The sequence below is a fragment of the Nicotiana sylvestris genome, chromosome 11 (assembly GCF_000393655.2).
Source record: "Nicotiana sylvestris chromosome 11, ASM39365v2, whole genome shotgun sequence".
Lineage (NCBI taxonomy): Eukaryota > Viridiplantae > Streptophyta > Magnoliopsida > Solanales > Solanaceae > Nicotiana > Nicotiana sylvestris.
In genome coordinates this window covers 76,160,624-76,182,871 of record NC_091067.1, presented here as the reverse complement: position 1 = coordinate 76,182,871, position 22,248 = coordinate 76,160,624, and the positions used below count along the sequence as shown (strand labels likewise).

At 40.2% G+C, this 22,248-nt stretch overlaps 1 protein-coding gene across 1 annotated transcript; it reads right to left on the bottom strand.

Annotated features, from left to right (window-relative positions):
* Window positions 1-8,194: 8,194 nt before the first annotated feature.
* On the bottom strand, window positions 8,195-9,956 carry LOC138881190 (uncharacterized). The gene is made up of 2 exons (XM_070161397.1): window positions 9,714-9,956; window positions 8,195-9,001 (listed from the first exon to the last, which is right to left on the bottom strand). The coding sequence occupies exons 1-2, from the start codon at window positions 9,954-9,956 to the stop codon at window positions 8,195-8,197; spliced, it is 1,050 nt and encodes a 349-aa protein (XP_070017498.1).
* Window positions 9,957-22,248: the final 12,292 nt, after the last annotated feature.

Below are 22,248 nucleotides of genomic sequence, written 5' to 3'. Positions count from 1 at the left end.
ATCCTTGCTCCCTACCCCCATTACCCCTATGTGTTTGAGAGTTATGACTTAAGGCATGGCAATGTGAGTTGTTGCCCATGAATTATGTTTGAACCAATAGGGTCTTAACCTCTAAGTAAACAGGCTGGAGGGTGTGCCAGCATCTCCCATTGCTGGGTGTGCCCATCAGCCTGCTTTTCTTTTGCTCTTGCAACTTCCCTCATTCCCCTACACCCTTATGTGTACTAATTTTAAGTTATTCCCCTTTTCCCTTTCCCCTTTCAGAATTATACTTTTGCACTTGCACTCTCTCTTAGTTCATAAGTTCGTCCCCCCTCTGGTAAGCCTTGCCTTGGGACCTTGAGTTCCCTCTGAACTTGGACACCTGAGGGCTGGCCCTTTGACACTGCACTATGTCCTAATCTGGTGATACATTTGGGTGTAGCACTGCCTGGAGTTCTTATGAAATTCTTAGGGAACTTTGACACATCCAAATGGGAGAAAGGCTTTAAAATATGATCTCTTAGAATTGGTTTATTTCATATTTTAGACAGGAAGTCTGAATCAGGCTCTCCTTGGTTGTACTTTTTAATTTCTGATGTATTTTTCTTTTTTCAGGGTTGTAATAATTTTGTAATAAACTCTTGGGGATGGCTAGTTAAAAGGGAGGGATAACTATGTGAAGGTTAGATATCCTGTCTATAGGTTATTTCTGAATTTCTGCACTCTCATATAGATATCCTGCCTATAGATTACTTCTTGAATTCTGCATTTCTCATATAGATACCATGTCTGTAGGAATTCTACATTCTCTCATACAGATACCATGTCTATAATTACCTGGAAATCCGAATCCTGCAAATGCATATAGAAAATATGCCTGTAGGTCTTTCAGAATCTTGCATATACATTCTTCATTAGGCAATCATGTTTATAAGTCTTAATCAATTAGCCACAATTAGATATCATGTTCATAGGCCTTAAATGAAATTCAGCACCTAAATATCATGTTTATAGTGTTTCAGCATTTTACCATGTCTGTTAAAAGGGGTTTAAAATCAACAACGCGTAGAAAGCATGCCTATATGAGCTATTAATCAAGTTTGAATCGTTTCACTCGCTTATAAGTCTAAAACCAGTAACAGTGACACATGCTCTTTTGCTAAAACTCACATTTCTTTAATAACAGATGATTTTTCTTAAATTAGTATGTATTCATGTTTACTTCATTGTTTCTGGAATCAGTAGATATCATGCCTATAGGTCTTCATCCAGCACTTAGGCAAGCCATAGGGTAAACTTAAAAACAGAATCAGACTTTTTATCAGCTACAACCAGCAAGCAGGCCTGATTCGGGCTTCTTATCTGACCTATGTAATAAATCAGTCTGCCTCGACCCTTTAAGTTTTAATCAGACCTTAAACAGTACATGCAATTCATGCTACATTATGTGTTTTCTTTGGTTTAAAGGAGGTCTGTTTGAGCCCTTTTTATTTGTTTATATTCTTCCCTAAACTTGCTATATGTGTTTCATTTGTCGCCTTAGTATTTTACCTTTATAAACCACAAATAAGCCCAATACCTCCTCCATTTAGGATTAGTAGTCCCAAGTACCTCCGGGGCTGATAGGATTGGGGCGGGTAATAGAATGCAATAAGTAAATTAGACAATTCCACACTTTAATACCTTAACGGGGTAGGAAAGGGTAGATATTGATATGATGACCATGCAATAACATCACGTGTAGGCCCTCACTGAGGAGTGATTATCGGATGTTGTGTGGGGTGATCCATATTATTAATAAACCTAGGACCCCCCTTTCCTTTGTTTTCTTTATTTCTTTTAAATCTTTTTAAAACATCTCTTTTAAGAAAACCAACTCTTTTTAGTTCCTTTTCTTACTTTTGTTTATTTGTAACCATTAGGTGAAAATCCCCTCTTATTTGAAGCCTTTATTTGCCTATGTGTTATTTGCACTAAAGTCACAATAATTGCCTGGCCGGGAACCACACTAGTGGATCCAGAGGGGTGCCTAACACCTTCCCCTTGGGATAATTTCAAGCCCTCACCCAATCTTCTGTTGTCCAAATCAAACCTTTCTAGTGTCCTAATGCAGTTAAATCATTAGGTGGCGACTCTTCTATTCAAACCTAATTCCCAAAAGGGAACGAGTTGTCCTCCCAAATGTCATAAACCTGATTTCGCGAGAAAAAGGGGGTGCGACAAAGGGTGAAGAGGTTGGGGACATATAGTTCATGTCAGGGGGTACATGAACGGGGATGTATATAGACAACAAATGCACAGTATACATAGAAGTTTGTTGACTCAGAGACTTAACAAGTTAGCCATGATAATAGGCAGTGAGAACATAGAGAAGGAATGCAAAAAGAAGTCATGTTGAAAATAGGGGTGCGTTGGACAAGATTAGTCATACAATTAGGGTTAATCAAGTTCATTAGGAGGCTAAGTTGCTAACATGATCACATCAGTTAATGGGGGTAAGTAGGGACTAAGTAACCATGCTAGGAAAGTATCAAATAACCAAGTGAAATTAGACATGTTGATTACACATAAGGCAGAATTTAGACATGCTTAATAAAACAGCAAACAAGGAAACAAATTGAATAACATAGCCAATTGAACTAGTGCAGGAAAAGAACCGTGGAGTTTGAGTTTTAAAATTTAACTAGAGACATACCAGTTAAAGAAGAAAGTGCAGAATATAAAGCAGGCGTAGTTCCAATGTCTAGCCTTGGCTTTCAGCCGGCTAGACCAATAGCTATCATAAGTAACAGAGAAAGAAGAGAGAGTTTGAGTGTGAGTGTGTTTATTCTGACTTAGTGTTCGTGTTGAAGGAGCAGAATGAGAGTGCTTATATAGCAATTCAAGAGTAGAGCCAATAAGAATTAGAAACCAGCAATTAAGGGTTTATAGAATCCAATCACATAAGGAGTTTAGAATAGACTCCTTTAATTCGAGGCAATTAGCCAAACGGTAACAACAAGGGTTCTAATTAAGGTAATGAGCCCAGACCATACCAATTAAGAAATCAGTAAGAATCCCAAAGTTATACGGGAAAGCAATTAAGGCAGAGATGACCAATCAAGGTTATAAACAAGGAAACAAATAAAGTCTATGCATACACATCTTTAACGGAGTAAATCAATCAGCTAGAATTTCAAAGTAATTCTTATTTATGGAAAGAAATATCAACTTCCACAAATAGAAAATAGACTAAGTAAACTTCACAAAAATACAAAAATTAGTCGGAAAATAGATGCGAACCCTAATAGAGATTAATTAGGGCAAAAATCATAGAATGAGGGTTTTGACAAAGAAAACGTTTAAGTCCCAGAAATAACGCAAAGTAATATGACTGGTAACATAGAAAGTACCCAGAATCGAAGAAAAGGTTAGAAAAATCACAAAATCAACTAATGTTTGAATACTTTGGCAAAAATCAGTCAAAAAGATAAAAGGAGAGTCGATTAAGTACTTAGAAGTCAGAAAACCTTTGAAATATAACTCGTAATGAACCCTACTTTTAAGGAAAAGCAAGAACAATCGATTAAAACGAAAAAATTTCAGAGAAAAACATGTAATAGTGCTCAATTTGTCTCAGAACTATATAGATCTAGAAATGATCGAAGGTAATAGACTAGGGTTTTTAGAAAACATAACAGAGATGAGAGCATAGGTTTAGAAACCATAGATTCGTAACAAAATAAAGAGAAATCTCTTACTCATGGTCGAACAATGGCATGAGACTGGCTATCAAGCAAAGTTTCAAACCAGAACCAACTAGGTTCTTTGAGATATTCTCAAGGGTCCAAGAAATCAAGGAGCCATGTCGTGTAGAAGGCCAAGGCTGGCCGGAGAAGCCATAGGGGTGTCATAAGGTGAAGGTTTATGCCGGTGATGGCGCTAGGGTTTGGGAGAGTCTCTGAGACAAGAGGGAGACGAGGGATTTAAGGGCGGAAGGCGTGACAAATGAGCCGGGTTAGGGGGTTTGGTTGAATTAAAAATGGAAGGTCAATCCTGGACCGTTGATCTTCTAAGATCAACGACCAGAATTGATCCTTTGGATGGGTCCGGTTAAGGACTGGGTCATAGGTATGGTTTAAATTGGGCTGGGTTTAATTGAATTGAATTGGGGGTCCGTTTTAAAAAGGGTCATTTGTTAAATGCTCTTTTAATTGATTAAAAACAATTTTAAAAGATAGTTAATAAGTTATAAAAAATGATTTTTATGCCTAGAAATGTTTTAAAATAATTACTTAATATTTAAAAAAACATAAAAGGCTATTTTCCGGTAAAATAATTTAATAATGCATGCATAGGCTATAATTGCAAAGTAATTGCAATTGTAACCAAAAAATACAAATGTGGCTATTTGTGCAATAATTAAAACTTAGTACGAATGCAAAATGATAAAATTAAGCCACAAAATTATTAAAAAACTATTTGTGATGCAATCAGTGATTGTTTTATAAATAAAATGCTGAGATAAATTAATTAAAATCTTTTAAAAATGCAGAAATTGTATGAAAATACTAATTGATGCCAATGCATAGTTTTGAAAATATTATAAGGAAAAATTGGGTATTAACAGCTGTCCATCTTTACCTGGGAAGGATGAAAGAGTTTTTGGGTAAAGAAATGATGGCCAATTTTGACCGAATGAGATGTTTTTAGAAAAATAGAGTCCGAACTCTGGTCTTTGAGCTGCCTACATATCCTTGGATTTACAGGAATCAGGGCATGTGTAGTACCGAACCCAACGACGAACGGGAGCCGATGAAGTTATTATAGGAATGGTAGCCAGTTTCAACAAAGGTTCTTTTGTGAAGGGAAATGTTGGATGGAGTTATGATTACGGGTCTGGAGTGTATCGGATGTATTATAGGGCAGATAGCTAGATATCATGAGGTAGGATGGGTAACTGATGAGAATCGGTCATGAACGGTGAAGTGAAAATGGTATGAGTGGAAACCAGAGTGAAGGTTGCTCCTGTTTAAAAAACGGTTACCTCCGAGATCACCTACAAACTCAAAAATACAATGCATTTAAGTACGTAGATTATTGCGAAGATTTAAACGTGATGCAAATTTCCTTTGGACCATGAAATATTGCCTTTGGACGGTGAGGATGACGTCCTTAGACTATGATGTCCTGGGCCATGAATTGTGAGATAGGAGATTCGCCGGCCATGAAATGATGTTCTCGGGCCATGAAAATGGTACCTCCGAACCATGACGCCTTTGAATAATGATACACAAATTTGAGAGATCCTCAGGCCATGGCATAATGTCTTCCAACTATGAGGATAATGCCTTTAGACAATGACGCCTTTGGACAAGTTGGAGATATTTCAGCCCATGAGATGTAATAATATGATGCTAAAATCACCAAGACGAGGCTTAGTCTTGTGAGGTTGAGGGTAGAGCTTAGCCCAAAAGAGGAGCAAATAAATAGTGCCAGAATAGAGAAATGTTTATGCAAGGAGGGACAATGCTTAGTCCCATGAGAAGGCAGTGCTTAGCCTTATACAAAGTTGGAGACAGAGCTTCGTCTCATGAAGGTGTGGGACAGGGCTTAGTCCCATCCAGATGGAAGGCATGGCTTAGCCTTATGCAAATATGGAGGCATGGCTTAGCCTCACGCAGATGGAGATAGGGGTTAGTCTCATGCAAAGAGAAGGCAGTGCTTAGCCTTATGCAAATATGGAGGTAGGGCTTAGCCTTATGCAGATGGAGACAGGGCTTAGTCTCATACAGGATGCAGGATAGGACTTAGTCTCATGCAGATGGAAGGCAGAGCTTAGCCTTATGCAAATGGAGGCAGGGCTTAGCCTCATGCAGATGGAGATGAGGCTTAGTCTGATGAAGGATGCGGGATAGGGCTTAGTGATATGCAGACGGAAGTTAGAGCTTAGCCTTATGCAGATACGGAGGCAGGGCTTAGCCTCATGCAATATTGGAGACAAAGCTTAGTCTTATGCAAGAGAAGGCAGTGTTTAGCCTTATGCAAAATGGAGTCGGGGCTTAGCCTCATGCATGATTTGAGACAGAGCTTAGTCTCATGCAGGATGTGGGACAGGTCTTAGTCCCATGTAGATGGAAAGCAGAGCTTAGACTTATGCAAATGGAGGCAGGGCTTAGCCTCATGTAGATGGAGACATGGCTTAGTCTCATGCAGGATGCGGGAAAGGGCTTGGTCCCATGCAGATGGAAGCTAGAGCTTAGACTTGTGCATATATGGAGGCAAGGCTTAGCCACATGCAAGATTGGAGATAGAGCTTAGTCTCATGCAAGAGAAGGCAGTGTTTAGCCATATGCAAAATGGAGGCAGGGCTTAGCCTCATGCAAGATTGGAGACAGAGCTTCGTCTCATGCGAGACAGGGCTTAGTCCCATACAGATGGACGGCAGAGCTTAGCCTTATGTAGATATGGAGGCAGGTCTTAGCCTTATGCAAGGTTCGGGACATGGCTTAATCCCATGCAAATGGAAGGCAATGCTTAGCCTTATGCAGTGAACAGTTGGTAAATAAGAGTACAATATTTCTTAGCTAGAGATATATTTGGTGGTTGGTGGCCTGATTGATAGTGATTCTACTGCGTGTATATATTTGTGAATGCTATGGTTACGCCAGATGTGCCTGCGCTCAAAGAAAAATTGTAAGTTTTGTAAGGGGAGGTTGGTTCGTACTTTCGTCTGTTGACTTTGCTCCTTTGTTCTGGAGGCCTTGTTCGAGTTTCCTTGGGTAACACCTGGCTTTTATAAAGTTTTCGAAAATATGCAATTATTGATGAAAATAGAGTTATTTTAGAAAACATAGTGAAATATTAAGTAATTTTAGATGAACTAGTGACTATAACATATTTTAGAGACATTGCAGCTTTCTTGTGTTAGAATTTTGAGGGTCCTCCTCAACATTCTGCCCTAGTTTAGTAGATGATCCTTCGGTCATTTGCGAATGACAAAACTTGTTGAACCTTCTTTAGAATTTCGAGAATCCTTCTCAAAATTCTGCCTCAGTTTCTTAACCAAATTCTGACTTTCTAGCATGTGATAGCGTCGGCTGGACTTGCTCAGGAATTTTAAGGGTCCTCCTCAAAATTTTGCCCCAGTTTCTAGCTCTGGGGGGGGGATGAAAATTTTATTATGATATGACAGAACCCACAGGGCTGCCTACATATCCCCTCTAAAATGGAAATCAGGTCAAGCGTAGTTCAATTACATCAGATAAAGGAATGTAAACAATCTAAACATAGTATCTCTTGACTACATCTGAATTGATTGGTTTTGGCCAAACTTCTTCGTCCATTTCTTCAAGTATGAGTGCTCCTCCTATTAGCACACTATGAACCATGTAGCGACCTTGCCAGTTGGGAGAGAATTTCCCTTTAACTTCATCCTGATGTGGGAAGATCTTCTTCAGCACCAGCTGTCCTGGTGCAAACTGTCTTGGTTTGACCCTTTTGTTGAAAGCTCTGGACGTTCTACTCTGATAAAGCTGGTCGTGACATACTGCGTTCATTCTTTTCTCATCTATAAGGTACAATTGCTCATAGTGGCTCCTTATCCATTCTATATCGTTGAGTTCAACTTCCTATATGATTCTCAAAGAAGGAATCTCTACCTTGGCTGGGATGACAGCTTCAGTTCCATAAACCAGTAAGTAAGGAGTTGCCTAGTTGATGTGCGGACTGTATTGCGGTATCCCAATAGGGCAAAGGGTAACTTCTCGTGCCATTGTTTGTGGTTTTCTACCATCTTCCTTAGTATCTTCTTGATATTCTTGTTGGCGGCCTTTACGGCTCCATTCATCTGAGGTCTATATATTGTGGAGTTCTTGTGCTTGATTTTGAAAGTCTCACACATGGTCTTCATCAGATCACTGTTGAGATTGGAGGCATTGTCAGCGATGATTGATTCTGGAACTCCAAACCGGCAAACAATCCGATCACGGACAAAATCTGTCATGACTTTCTTAGTTACTGCCTTATCGGATGCGACCTCTATCCATTTTGTGAAGTATTCAATGGCCACTAGATTAAACTTGTGCCTGTTTGAAGCAATGGGCTCAACCGGACTGATGACATCCATTCCCCAGGCGGCGAATGTCCAAGGCGAGCTTGTTGCGTTGAGCTCATTTGGAGGCACTTTTATCATATCGGCATGTACTTGACATTGGTAGTATTTTCGAACATACTAAGCGCAATCTGTCTCCATGGTCATCCAAAAATAATCTGCACTGAGTATCTTCTTGGCCAAGACAAAACCATTCATATGCGGGCCACAGGTCCTAGCATGTATCTCCTCAAGTAGCTTAGAAGCTTCCTTTGTGTTGACACACCTTAGCAATCCCAGATCAGGAGTTCTTCTATACAGGTTTCCTCCACTGTGGAAGAAGTGATTGTACAACCTCCGAAGTGTGCGTTTTTGAGTATGGTTCGCATGATCCGGATATTCTCTTTTTGTCAAATATTCTTTGATATCGTGAAACTGAGGCTTCCCATATGTTTCTTCTTCAACATGGGCACAATACGTCGGCCGATTATAAATTCTCACTGGGATGGGATCAATGAAATTCTTATCTGGATGTTGTATCATGGATGACAAAGTGGCCAATGCATCAGCAAACTCTTTCTGAATTTTGGGAACATGCCGAAACTCTATCTTTGTGAACCTCTTTCTCAATTCATGTACATGGTGCAGATATGGCAATATCTTGGAATTCTTTGTGGCATATTCTTCTTGTACCTGGTGCACAAGCAAATCTGAATAACCGATTACTAGCAACTCCTGAATATTCATGTCGATTGCCATGTTGAGCCCTAGTATGCAGGTTTCATACTCTGCCATGTTGTTGGTACAGAGAAATCTGAGTTTAGTAGACATCGAATAATGCTGGCCAGTTTCCGATACCAAGACGGCTCCAATGCCCCACTCCTTTGAAATTTGCAGCTCCATCAAAGAATATCCTCCAACCGTTGTAAGCTTTGGTAATGTCCTCTCCTATGAATGACACTTCTTCATCAGGAAAATACATCTTCAAGGGTTCGTATTCTCCTCCCACGGGATTTTCAGCAAGATAGTCTGCCAATGCTTGTCCTTTGACCGCCTTTTGAGTTACATAGACGATATCGAACTCACTTAATAGTATCTGCCACTTGGCTAACTTCCCAGTCACCATGGGCTTCTGAAATATGTACTTCAGAGGGTCCATCCTGGATATAAGTTATATGGTGTAGGCACAGAAGTAATGCCTCAATTTCTGAGTTGTCCAGGTCAAAGCACAGCAAGTGCGTTCCAGCAGAGAGTATCATGCTTCATAAGGTGTGAATTTCTTACTCAGGTAGTATATGGCTTGCTCCTTTCTTCATGTCTCGTCATGTTGTCCCAGAACACATCCGAAGGCTCCATCTAATACAAAAATATAGAGTAGCAAAGGCCGCTCCAGTTCCGGCGGGACCAAGACTGGTGGTGTGGACAGGTACTCCTTGATTTTATCGAAAGCTTTCTAACAATCTTCGGTCCAACTTGTTTTGGCATCTTTCCTTAACATCTTGAAGATGGGTTCACATATAACTGTAGATTGTGCTATGAAGCGACTGATATAGTTGAGATGTCCTAGGAAGCTCATCACATCCTTTTTGCTCCTAGGTGACGGTAACTCTCGAATAGCCTTAACTTTGGACGGGTCCAACTCGATTCCCCGACGACTCACAATGAATCCCAATAACTTTCCTGTGGGAACCCCGAATACACATTTTGCGGGGTTCAATTTTAAGTTGTACCTCCTTAACCTGTCAAAGAACTTTCTTAAGTCTGCTATGTGATATGCATCCCTCTTGAATTTGATAATGACGTTGTCAACATACACCTCTATTTCTTTGTGTATCATATCATTGAAGATGGTTGTCATGGCTCTCATATATGTAGCCCCAGTGTTCTTTAGATCAAATGACATCATCTTGGAATAGTACACCCCTCATGGTGTAATAAAAGCTATTTTCTCTGTATTTTCTTCATCCATCTAGATCTGGTGATAACCCGCGAAGCAATCTACATAGGATTTGAGCTCATGCTTGGCGCAATTGTCGATTGGGATGTGTATATTTGGCCGTGGAAAGTCATCCTTGGGACTTGCTCTGTTTAAGTCTCGATAGTCAACACATACTCTGACTTCCCATCTTTCTTTGGAACTAGTATGATGTTGGCTAACCAGGTTGGATACTCAACCACCTTGAGAACTTTGGCTTTGATCTACTAATAACTTCCTCCTTGATTTTTAGGCTCATATGTGGTTTGAATTTTCTAAGTTTCTACTTCACTGGCGGACACATTAGATTGGTGGGCAACTTTTGAGCCTCTACGGATGTGCTCAGACTGGTCATGTCATTATATGACCATGCAAATATATCCACATATTCTTTCAAGAAGCGGACGTACTCCCCTTTCTTTGGCGGTGATAAGTGAATGCTTATGCGAGTCTCCTTGACGGTTTCGGCATCTCCAAAATTTACTGCTTTGGTTTCGTCCAGTTTGGATGTAGGATTATTCTCAAAGTTCTCAACTTCTCTGAAAACCTCCTCAAGTATTTTATCTTCTTCCTCCGAGTCACTATCTTATATTGTGTTGTCTCATTACACGTCACAGTCATCGGTTCATCAGGAAAAGTAATAATAATGTTGTAGAAAGAAAAGTGTGGAAGATAATAATGAATAATAAATAGCAATGCATTGATTAGAACTGAAAACATCCAAAACAAGTACGGCTCGATGAATCGAGCGTTTATTTTAAACAAGTAAGTCTTTAAAACAAAATTACTGAAAATATCTTAGATGCCTAGCATGGCTATAGAAATAAAATTAAGCTGATTACCAAGCTACCCAGGGATTCGGCGGGCCCGGAATGTTGTGGCAGTCCAGTTCTTGAGAATAGGTCCTTTCTCCACATTCTGAATGGTGAGGCCTTCTTCCTCCTCCTCCTCAATTATTGCATTGAAATTCATATCCTCGTCTTCTAGGAACAGATTTCTCAGCCCGACTAATGCTTCTTTCTCTGCAGTTCCCCATATTGTATCAGCCTAGTGAAAAGTGTGTCCCAAATATGGCACTGGTTGCTTGAGAGGGTAATAAGGTCCATGCCATGGAGGCGACTAGTCGTCATATTCCTTCCATGTATACTGGTATCCGAACCCGAAGGTAGTACCATGACGTTTTAGCTGTATATGTTTGGTAATGCCCTGGAGATTATTTCTAAGCCCTTTGCTGGGTTCTTACCCAAACCATGCTATTATGCCTTCTATTTTGTTACTCCACCATTTGTCTTTCTCAACATCATTGACTTATTAGATGCGATGATAAGTTTCTCCTCCTAGTCTTCTTCTATTTCCGATAACCGGGATGGTTTGACTGGTGCAAATGGGGTTACTCCCATCTCCGTGAATGATCATCTCCTGATGGTTCCATTTGAACTTCACGGCCTGGTGTAGTGTGGAAGCCACAACCCTAACGGCATGTATCCAAGGTCGGCCCAACAGAAGATTGTATGAAGCTGATATGTCAAGCATTTGGAATTCAACATCGAACCAAGTTGTCCCCATCTGCAGATAAAGATTAATCTCCCTAATCGTGGCCCTTTGAGACCCATCAAAGGCTTTCACGTTCATGCTTCCTGCCCATATTTCATAGAAACCTTTGCCCAATCTTTTCAGAGTATCCAGCGGACAAATGTTCAGGCTTGAACCTCCATCGATCAGGACTCTGGCAATGAATTTATCTTCGAATTGTACCGTGATATGCAATGCTCGATTGTGATTCAACCCTTCAGGTGGTAATTCATCCTCGTGGAAGGTTAACTTATGACTTTCCAGCACCTGCCCTACCATATTGGCTATCTCTCCACGGGTGATATTGTTGGGTTCGTAAGCTTCGTTTAACACCTTAATCAAAGCATTATTGTGCACCTCTGAATTTTGTAATAGTGATAGGATGGATATCTGAGCGAGGGTTTTGTTCAAATGATCAATGGTGGAGTATTCCCTCGCTTGTACCTTCCTCCAAAGATCATCCGACCCTATTTCAATGACAGGCTGCTTGGTAGTTGCCTTCTTACTTGATCCTCCCAAGTGTTCAGGTGTATAGACCCTTCTGGTCCTGGTTATTCCTTGTGCAGCATCAGATTCTTCCATCTTTGCCTTTCCCTTTCGCGTAGCTTAGGCAACATAATCCTAGGGTATTGCTTTTGAATCGAAAGGAGGTGTGGTTAATATTGTCACTGTGAAGGGTGTGGCCACTTCTACTTCAAATGGAACAGGTGTGGCTGCAGGTGGAGCTACCTCTACCTCAAACAGAACCGATGCGGCTACCTCAACCTCGACTAGCAACTGCGTCTGTACTACAGTAGGAGTAAGTGTGACTGTAGGTTTAAAGTCATCGCCTTCTTGAATAAGCCCGATTGACCCCTCAAGATCCCATTCTTCATCTATCTCTATCACATGTATTCCACCACCCCTATGATCTGGGAGAGGATTATTGGGGACGTTAGGTGCAACTTCTTTTGCATGTATGACCTTGGTGTCAATCAACAACAACAAACCCAGTAAAAATCCCATTAGTAGGGTCTGGGGAGAGTAGAGTATACAGAGACCTTACCCCTACCCCAAAAAGGGTAGAGAGGTTGTTTCTCGGAGACTCTTGGCTCAACAAGAGAGACAATAATATTAGAAAATAAAAAAAAATGGCATGTAACAAAAAAATATCCCAGAAAGAAAATATCAACAACGAATAAGTGAAAGGACAATAACACAAAACTATGCATAACAACAATGTGAACATAATATAGACCGCCAACAATCCTAAACAAAACTTTATCAGACTATCTGGTATAAAGATGGAAGAACTCACGACTACTCCCTAGCCTACCATAGTAATGCCCGACCTCCGCATGTTCCTATCAAGAGCTATGTCCTCTAAAATCTGAAGTCGCGCCATGTCCTACCTAATCACCTCGCCCCAATACTTCTTAGGCTACCCTCTGCCTCTCCTCGTACCTGCCAAAGTCAACCGCTCACACCTCATAACCGGTGCATCTAGGCTTCTCCTCTGCACATGTCCGAACCATCTAAGTCGTGCTTCCCGCATCTTGTCGTCCACGGGAGCCACGCCTATCCTCTCCCGAATATCTTCATTCCTAATCTTATCCAACCTGTTGTGCCCACGCATCCATCTCAACATCCTCATTTTTACTACTTTCATCTTCTGGATATGTGAATTTTTTATTGGCCAACACTCAGCTCCAGACAACTGGTCATTCTAACCACTGCTCTATAGAACTTACCTTTGAGTTTCGGTGGCACATACTTGTTATATAGGACTCCAGACGCTAACCTCCATTCCATCCACCCCACCCAAATATGGTGCGTAACATCCCCGTCGATCTCCTCATCTCCCGGGATAATTGACCCTAAGTACTTAAAACTTTCTCTCTTGAGGATGACCTGTGAGTCAAGCCTGACTTTCACATCCGCTTCCCCTGTCACGTCGCTGAACTTGTTATCAATCAATGTCTGGCTTTTATCTTTTAATGTTCGGCACTCGTCGATGGTATACCCCTTCATACCGGAGTAATATTCACAAGTTTTGTTTGGGTTGACCCATTGAGATGGGTTCTTCACTGCCATAGTAGGAAATTGAGTCACGTAACCAGCAGCCTTCAACCTTTAATATAGCTGGTCGATGGGTTCAGCAATAGCGATGTATTGTCTGGATGGTTTGCGATAAAAGTTAGGTCGGGGTCTTGGGTAGTTTTGACGAGTTGGAGGTGACTGGAAATGAGAATGTTGGGAATTATATGTGTGATAGACAGTGGTCGGTTGGGAATATCTGGGAGATGAGGGTTGGTATGTGGGTGAAGGTGCTTGGTATGTGGGCGGAGGTGCTTGGTATGTGGGCAGAGGTGTTTGGTATGTGCGTGGATATGTTTGGTATATGAGTGGATATTTTGGGCCTTGGGCCACCATTACTGCCCCCACATCTTTCTTCTTTGATATGCCGCCTAATTGTAAAGCTTTGTTCGTGGCCTGTAGTGCCTCAAAGTTTGTTACCATCCCGTTTTTTATGCCTTCTTCAATTCTTTCACCAAGTTTGATGATATCGGAGAACTTATGGTTTTCAATAACCATCAACCTTTTATAGTATTGTGGATCCTATGCTCTGACGAAGAATTTGTTCATTTGTTCCTCTTCCAAAGCTGACCTGACTCTGGCTGCTTCTGACCTCCAATGAGTAGCATACTCGTGAAAAGTCTCAGTGGGCTTCTTCTTGAGGTTCTGAATGTAGAAAACATTCGGTGCATTTTTTGTGTTGAACCTGAATTGGTCCATCAAATCAAATGCCATATTCCCCCAGTTGGGCCATTTCTTAGGATACTGGTTGATGTATCAGGATAAAGCATCTCCCGTAAGACTCCTCATAAAAAGCTTCATCCGGATCTTTTCATCCTTTCCGAGACCGACAAGTTTGTCACAATAGGTCCTTAGATGAACCCTGGGATCACCTGTACCATCAAACATCTCAAACTTGGGAGGTTTGTAACCCTCTGGCAGTTCTACATTCGGCTGTATGCATAGGTCTTCATAATTCAAACCTTCTATCCATTTGCCTCCTTCGACACTCTGAACCTGACTTGTCAATTTCTTGAGTTCCTCAGCTATGATCTTTATGAGCAGGTCCTTCTCATCGAATTCTGGTGAATAGGAGATTAGTTGGGTAATGTTAGGTACAGTTTCCACATATATAGGGTTGTTTTGGTGAGTTCCAGGGACTTGGGTGTAGTGGTGGTCGTTGGTTGAGTTTTGAGGATCAGAAATAGGTTGGGGTGTATTTTGAGGAGTATGATAGGTAGCGGTTGGTCGGTACTGGATTGGTTTATTATGGTGCTGCGGTGGAGTTGGTATCGATAAAGGATTGAGATTTTGAGGTGGAGTTGCATATTGATGCGGTGCAAGAGGGTTTTGTGGATGCTAGTTTGGTGCATTTTGGGGAGGTGCTGGGTTTTTGGTGTTTTATTGGTTGATATCGGGGACGTTCAGGTTAAGGGATAGGTTTGCTAAGTTTCGGACCTGCTCAAGTTCTCCCTGTATCTCCAGTATCTTTTGTTTCAACTATAAAACCAAGTCATTTGGTGCTGGAGTGCTCCGACCGTCTGAAGTTTCCGCATTCTCCGCATTTTCCTTTCGAATACCACTTAAGTCGTCCATTATAGCTTTCCCTCTGCTCTTTGTATTACTTGGAGGAGGAGGAGGTGGAGGGTCTTTAGATATAGTGTGATATGCTGATGATGCCAGTATGTACGAACCAACCTTAGGGGATGGGAATAAAGAATAAAGAAAAACAAAAGGCAAACAAGTCAGTAAGGGTTCTGAAATATTTGGAGTATTTAAACACATATTGCGGGAATGTAAATTCGTTTCCTAATTTGGGAGCCTCATTGTGCCTGAGGTAGGCCAGCGACAAATAGATTTGGAGAATTTCAGTGCCAATAATTGCTTCATTTCATTAATATAAAAAATAAATGACCCAAACGACCCTAAATAATGTTACTAATGGCACTTGGCCTTATTACATTGAAAAGAAAAGTAGGTAAACCATATTTTTGGTCCCAGAAAGACCCTCTCCAGACTGGATGCTATTGTCGATCAGTTCTCCCAGCTCGCGCAGGTTCAACAGTAAGCAAGCCCTTGCCAAATGCCCTCCTTCGTTTCCCGCAGCATTCTGGCAGTCCGTGACTCTCTTTCTTATCTTCCCCTCCAATTACATCAAACGGTACTCCATATATTCCAGCCTTTCATTGGATTTAACATCCCTCTCTTTCCACTCATTAATCATTTCCATATCGGCCTTATGCTACTCTATATGCTCAGCGTCGTACTCTCGAACTTTTTTTGCGCAGCTAGTTATACTTTACCTCTGCTTCAGCAAATTTGTCTATGACCCTGTTTCCTGGACCAACCATTGGCTCGAAGATTCATGATAGATTATCATCCAACCATAAGGGGTAAAAGTATGAGTGACCCGCATGATATCGGTTTGGCTCGATGTTATCCTTTTCCTCGATAATCTTTAGAATCCACATGTGTTGTGCTGCATTCTTATATGGGATGGCGTCACCCTGGAAATCAGCTTTGAAGTGACTCATTTTAGTGACCCATGGTATGACCTGTCTCCTGCCTACCTGTCTCATAACACTGAGGGAGCATAAGGGTATATCCCCCTTAACCCAATCAACACCAAGTTTGGAACATCTCTGGATCTGATGATGAACTCGTCGGTGGGGAACCACTCGAACATCCATTGAACCTGGTCCTCAGTTAACTTGTTGAAGAACTGCACCCATCCTACAACATCCTTAGGTCGAGCAAACATGTCCGAAATGTAAGTTATTCTCTTAGGGTGATGGAAAGCTATGTGGTCATTCAACGGCATTCGTGGAAACTCTTGGCGGTATTGACCCCTTTGGAGATGCTCCAACAACCAAACCTGTAACAGGAAATCGCAACCCTCAAAGAATCTGAACCCCTTCTGACAGTGTTCCAAGGCCCGGTACATATCTGCAATGATCATAGGGACAATGGTATTGTTGATACCCAATTTTTCCTTATGTATTTCTATACAAAATACTTTCAAAATAGCATGTACATGCATATATAAGCATGCCCCAAGAGTTTTGGTATTTTTCCTAATTCTTAAAGATTTTTAAAATCAATTTATTGTCTATTTTAGCAGTACAAAATCCATAATTATTCCCAAAATCATCAATTTTCGTGAATAATTTATTTTATTCCCATATTTATACCAAAATATAATTAAGGTGATTTTTGCATATTTTTACAAATTTATTTGGTATTTTTGAAGTTAAATTGCATATAATTGTAATTTTACCGACTTTAAGATTTAATAGCATTTTATAATTGTAAAACTTGTCCCAATAAATTAATATATATATATATATATATATTATTAATTGGGTCAGTACTTTTAATTTGCTTTTAAAATCATTTTTATTATTTTTATAAAATAAAAAGGAAAAACTGGCTATTTAACATTTAGCCTCATTTCATTTCAATTACAGCCTATTTACATTTCAATTTTTGCCCTCAAATTAACCCAATCTTAACACCCAATTGGACCGACCCAATTTCATTTTAACCCAACCCCCTTAACCCATTCACTAACCCGCCCGACCTTTCTTTTAATCCAGGCCGTTGATCGTTTTGATCAACTGCCATGATCCTCCCTTACCATTTTAATTCACCTAACCCTACCCTAATCCCCCCATTTTCATTTTGATATCCGCCTTTGGATACTCTCATCTCTCAAACTGTCTCGAACCTTCCTCTAACCCTAGCAGTCTCCCATCATCCTCACCTCAAAACCCATCGGAATCCATGGCTTCTCAGGCCATGGAAACCTTATACTCACCTCCCTTTGCTCTTACACGCCTGATACCTGAGGAATCGAGGCCAGACTTCGAAGGTTTTCACCCAGATCTCTGCCGATTCAAGGTTCTAGAGTCATCGTCGGCCTTGCTCTGGCATATCATGGTGTTTTGAGCCTAGTTCTGACCTCTCCGACTCAGATTGGTGACCTTTTTAAAGCTTTTTCTAGGGTTCTTCTGAAACCCTAACCCTCCGAGGTTTTCTCGGATTTTCTTTTAAATCTGTTGTGTATCTATGCTCTACTTGAGTTTTCAAACGATTTCCCCAACTTTTCTTTCAAAAATTACTTTCAAAATCACTTCTTTTCGATTTAGGGTTTTCTGAAAATGCTTAAAATATTTCTCTAACTTTTCTTTTCCTTTTCTTTGTGTGTAGTTGTCTCTACTATGTTCTTAGGTTTTATTTTTAACACGCATGTTCTTTTACTATTTTCTTATGTTTCCCTTTTATCGCGCATGTTTTCCTTCTGTGTTCTTATGTTTCCGTCCTTTCTTCTACTGTGTTTTCTATACTATGGTCTCATATGCTTTTTCAATATGTTCTGCTATATTCTGATATGCTTCGCCTACTGTACCCTTCTACCTTGTTCTTAAGTGCTTACTGTTTTCTCTTCTACTTTACCTTGTTTTAAATTTCTTCTAAAAAGACCCGCTTAAGCATGTTTTCCTCCACTGTTTCTTCTACTCTCATTATACTTCGAATTAGTTTCTCCACTCTTTTGCTTTGAACTTTCTACTATTTTTGCTTGTTTTCTCATGAGTTTCTGAAAGAAATCTCTGAGCCTGCTTCGACTACTTGCCTCCTCATCTATGTATTTGATTCGAGGTGGAAACCCTAGAATTTGGGGGTTCTGCCGAGGTTTGATCGTGCGATTGAACTAGGGTTCTATTTGAGAACTTTTGACTCTTTTAGACTAATTTTGGAGTCTTTGAACTGAGTTAGGACCCCATTGTTTTCATACAATTCTGGACTTTTAAATTCTCCTACACTAGATTCTTTCTACTGATTTCACAAGAGCATGGCAATCTTTCTTTCCCATGCATGTATGCTTTTATATGTGACGAATCTTTCTTCAAAAGGGTTTTCAAGTTAGTGATTGATTCAGAATTCCTGTTAAAAAAGTTTAATTGATTGTTTGCTAATTTTCCTTAAGTTGAAATCTTTCCCCTCTTTCTGACTTGGTTCATTCATACAAAATCTTCGACTTCTGATTTCTTAGCTGTTAATTGATTTTCTTTCCTTAAATGTTACAACCATGTACTGTCAAAACCCTGTCCTTAAATAGCCTTTATGTGTTTACCCCTTTTGTGCTACTTTGAAAAGTTTTTAACCAAAATTCTTTCCTTAATTACCTTCTACCCATTTGAAATCAAATCCCTTAACTGAAGGGAAATTCTATGTGATTGATTGCATGTTATTTTCTTACCTTTCTTACTTGTTTCTCTGCACTATAAAAGGGACTACCCTTCCGCATTTTTAAGACACTGACAATTCAATACTTTTTCAATACTTCAAATTGCATATTCTTACACACACTACTACTCTCAAAACCTGCATTCTCTCTTGCTCTTTTCTCTACTGCTATTCTCTGCTCCAGCTTATTATTAGCCGGCTGAAAGTCAAGGCTAATATACTGCTACTACTTTGTCTTTGCTCTGTTCTTGCTTTTTTATTGGTATGTCTTGATTTAGTTCCTAGCAATCATCCTAATGTGTTTACTTAGAACCTTTACATTTATGCCTATTACCTGCAAAGTTTGACATGTTCATATGCTGCTATTTGCTTTACTTTCTTGCGAAGCTTGATCCCTATACCTTTACCTTCTATGTGTTTGTAAATGGGGATTCAGGGTATGGCAACATGAGTTGTTGTCCATGAACTGAATTTTAACCCCAAGTAAAGGGTGTCAGTATGTTTTATTGCTGATCATGTCCTTTGCCCACTTTTCCTTTGTCTACTGTTTCTGTTATGAATCCCCTACCCTTACTCCCTATGTATGCTGAGTTAAGGCTCATGGTCTGGTAGCCTCTTAAATGGCCGCCCAGGCCTGAGCCTGGCTTTCAATAAGCCCTAACTCCTCAACTTGAAATGACAGGTTGGTCAGGGGTGTGCCAGTACTTCAAGTTGCTTGGCATGACCACCAGCTTATCACTCCCCCCCTGCACCTGCACCTACTCTTAGATTTTATGTTCTACCCCTCTCTTTTGAGCTTTGCTTTGGGACCTTGAGTTCCCTCTGAACTTGGACATCTGAGAGCTGGCATTTCCACACTGCACTATAATCTAATTCCGTAATATATTTGGGGTGTAAGCACTGCCCTGAGTCCCTTTGAGGCTCTTGGGGAACGTTGACACATCCCAAATCAGAGAAAGGCTTTGGAATTTTATCTTTGGAGTTAGTTTACTTCATGCTTCAGACAGAAGTCTGAATCAGGATCTTCGTGGTTGGGATTTTTAGCTTTCAGATGTAACTTTATTTTACTTTTCTTTATTCATTTTGGGCTGTAATAATTTGTAATAACTTATGAGGTTTTAGTGAAAAAGGGGAGGGTCACTCATGTATGCATAAGGGTAGATATCATGCTCATTATGTCTTTATTTCTGCAAATCATGGAAAGTTCTGCATTTCGAAAATCCTGTTTTAGGTTCTGCACTTCTACATTTTCATGTAGAAATCCTATATATAAACTTATGCACTTTGCATTCTAGAAATCTTGTCTATAGGTCTCTGCATTTCATACATAGATATCATGTCTATATCTTCTGCATCTCATATAGAGACCATGCTTATAGGTTTTCTACATTTCTGCCTATCATATAGAGGACATATATATAGAGCTTCCTGAATCCTGCATATGCATCTATCATTAGGCAAACGTGCATATAGGTTTAAATAACAATCAGTATTTTAGATACCATGTCTATAGGACTTTTGCACTTCTATAAACGTTTAAAATCAATAACGCCTAGAAAGCATGCCTATAGGAGCTATCAACTAAATCAGAATCGTTCAACTCACTTATAAGTCTAAAATCGGTAAATAGAAATGCTTGAACATCTGCAGAACTCATATTTCTGCAATTAACAAGTCTCTCTCTGTAAAGTTAGTATATTTCTCTCCTGCATTCTTAGTTATCATGCCTATAGGTTTCACCTAGGCAAGCTTTAGGGTAAACCCATAATTGCATCAATCTTTGATAATCCCAACCAGCAGGCAGGTCTGATTCGGATTTCTTATCTGAAATATGTAATAAATCAGTCTGCCTCATGCATTTTTTTCTAAGTTTAATTCAGACCTAATCAGTACATACAAGACATGCTAAACAATCTGTCTTTAAGTGAGGAGGTTTGTTTGAGCCTTTAACTGCTATTTGTTTTCCCCTAACTGCTTATGTGTTTTTTTGTTTGTCGCCTTAGACTTTTACCCTTTTTAACTCTGAAAAGCCCAAAATCCCTCCCCTTTAGGATTAGTAGTCTCAATGCCTCCGAGACTGATAGGATTGGGGCGGGTAATAGCATGCAATAAGTAAAGATACCATTCCGCGCTTTAATACCTTAACGGGGTGGGAAGGGTAGAATATGGATAAGATGACCGGTGCGCTAATATCACGTGCGACCCCTCTTCTGAGGAGTGATTGCTGGATATTGCATTGAAGTGATCCATATTAATCATAAACCTAGGACCCCCTTCCCTTTATTTTCTTTCATCTCTTCTTGTAAAACTATTCAAATCCTTTTTCATAAATCTCTGCCCTCTCTACTTGCCTTCAAAAGTTTTCAACCTAATTGCAATGTTATATGCGAGTCCTTATTTGAGCCTTGATTGTTTACTTGTAAAGTCACAATTGTAACATGGCCGGGACCACACTAGTGGATCTTGAGGGATGCCTAACACCTTCCCCTCGAGATAATTTCTAGCCCTTACCCGAACTCTGGTTTTCCAACTCAAACCTTTCTTAAAAGTGTCCTAATGCACTATAATTATTAGGTGGCGACTCTTCAACTTCTAAGACCCAATTCTCGAAAGGGAATAGAGTTGTCCTCCCAATGTCATATACTCAATTTCGACCCACGCGTAGAAAAAGGGGGCGTCGACAGGTATATGTCTGCCCCTCAATCCCATCCATCAAAGTTTTGGCCACCATGGCCAGCCTGGTATGGATTCTATCCCCTTGGATCGGGAATACCAACATGCCCAAGAAACACACAATGAACACGAAGACCCTACGATGAACCGAGCCCAAGGAGATGATTGAGAACTCTTCATCAAAAATACGGTAAGAGCTACTATAACCGTATCTTTCATAGAGAAAGTCAAAAGGTATGTAGGAGTTTTTCAGGGACTCCAAATCATCATTTTTATTCAACCCCATCATCTTAAGAAATCCTCTAGCGGTGTGATTTTCAAGTGCTAATAAACCAGGGTTATTCCAAGGCAACCCAGCAAATCCTCCTATTTCTTCTAGAAGATGAGTCATTTCTATGTCCCCAAAGTGGAATGCGACCCTCTCTTTGTCCCAAAATCTAGTGGCACCTCGATCAACATTTTGTTTGGCTGAAGATCCAACAGAGAAGGTAAATTCCCTAAGACTCATTTCACGTGATTTTGGTCACTTGAGGGAAGATCCCTCCACCAATCTAGCAAAAGTGAAGAGCATGCTACTGACCATACCAAATCTGGGGACTTCGTGCCTCATTTTCTGCAAAACAAAAGGTGGTTAGCCCTTTCCCCCTCCAGGTTCATCTATTTATACAACAAT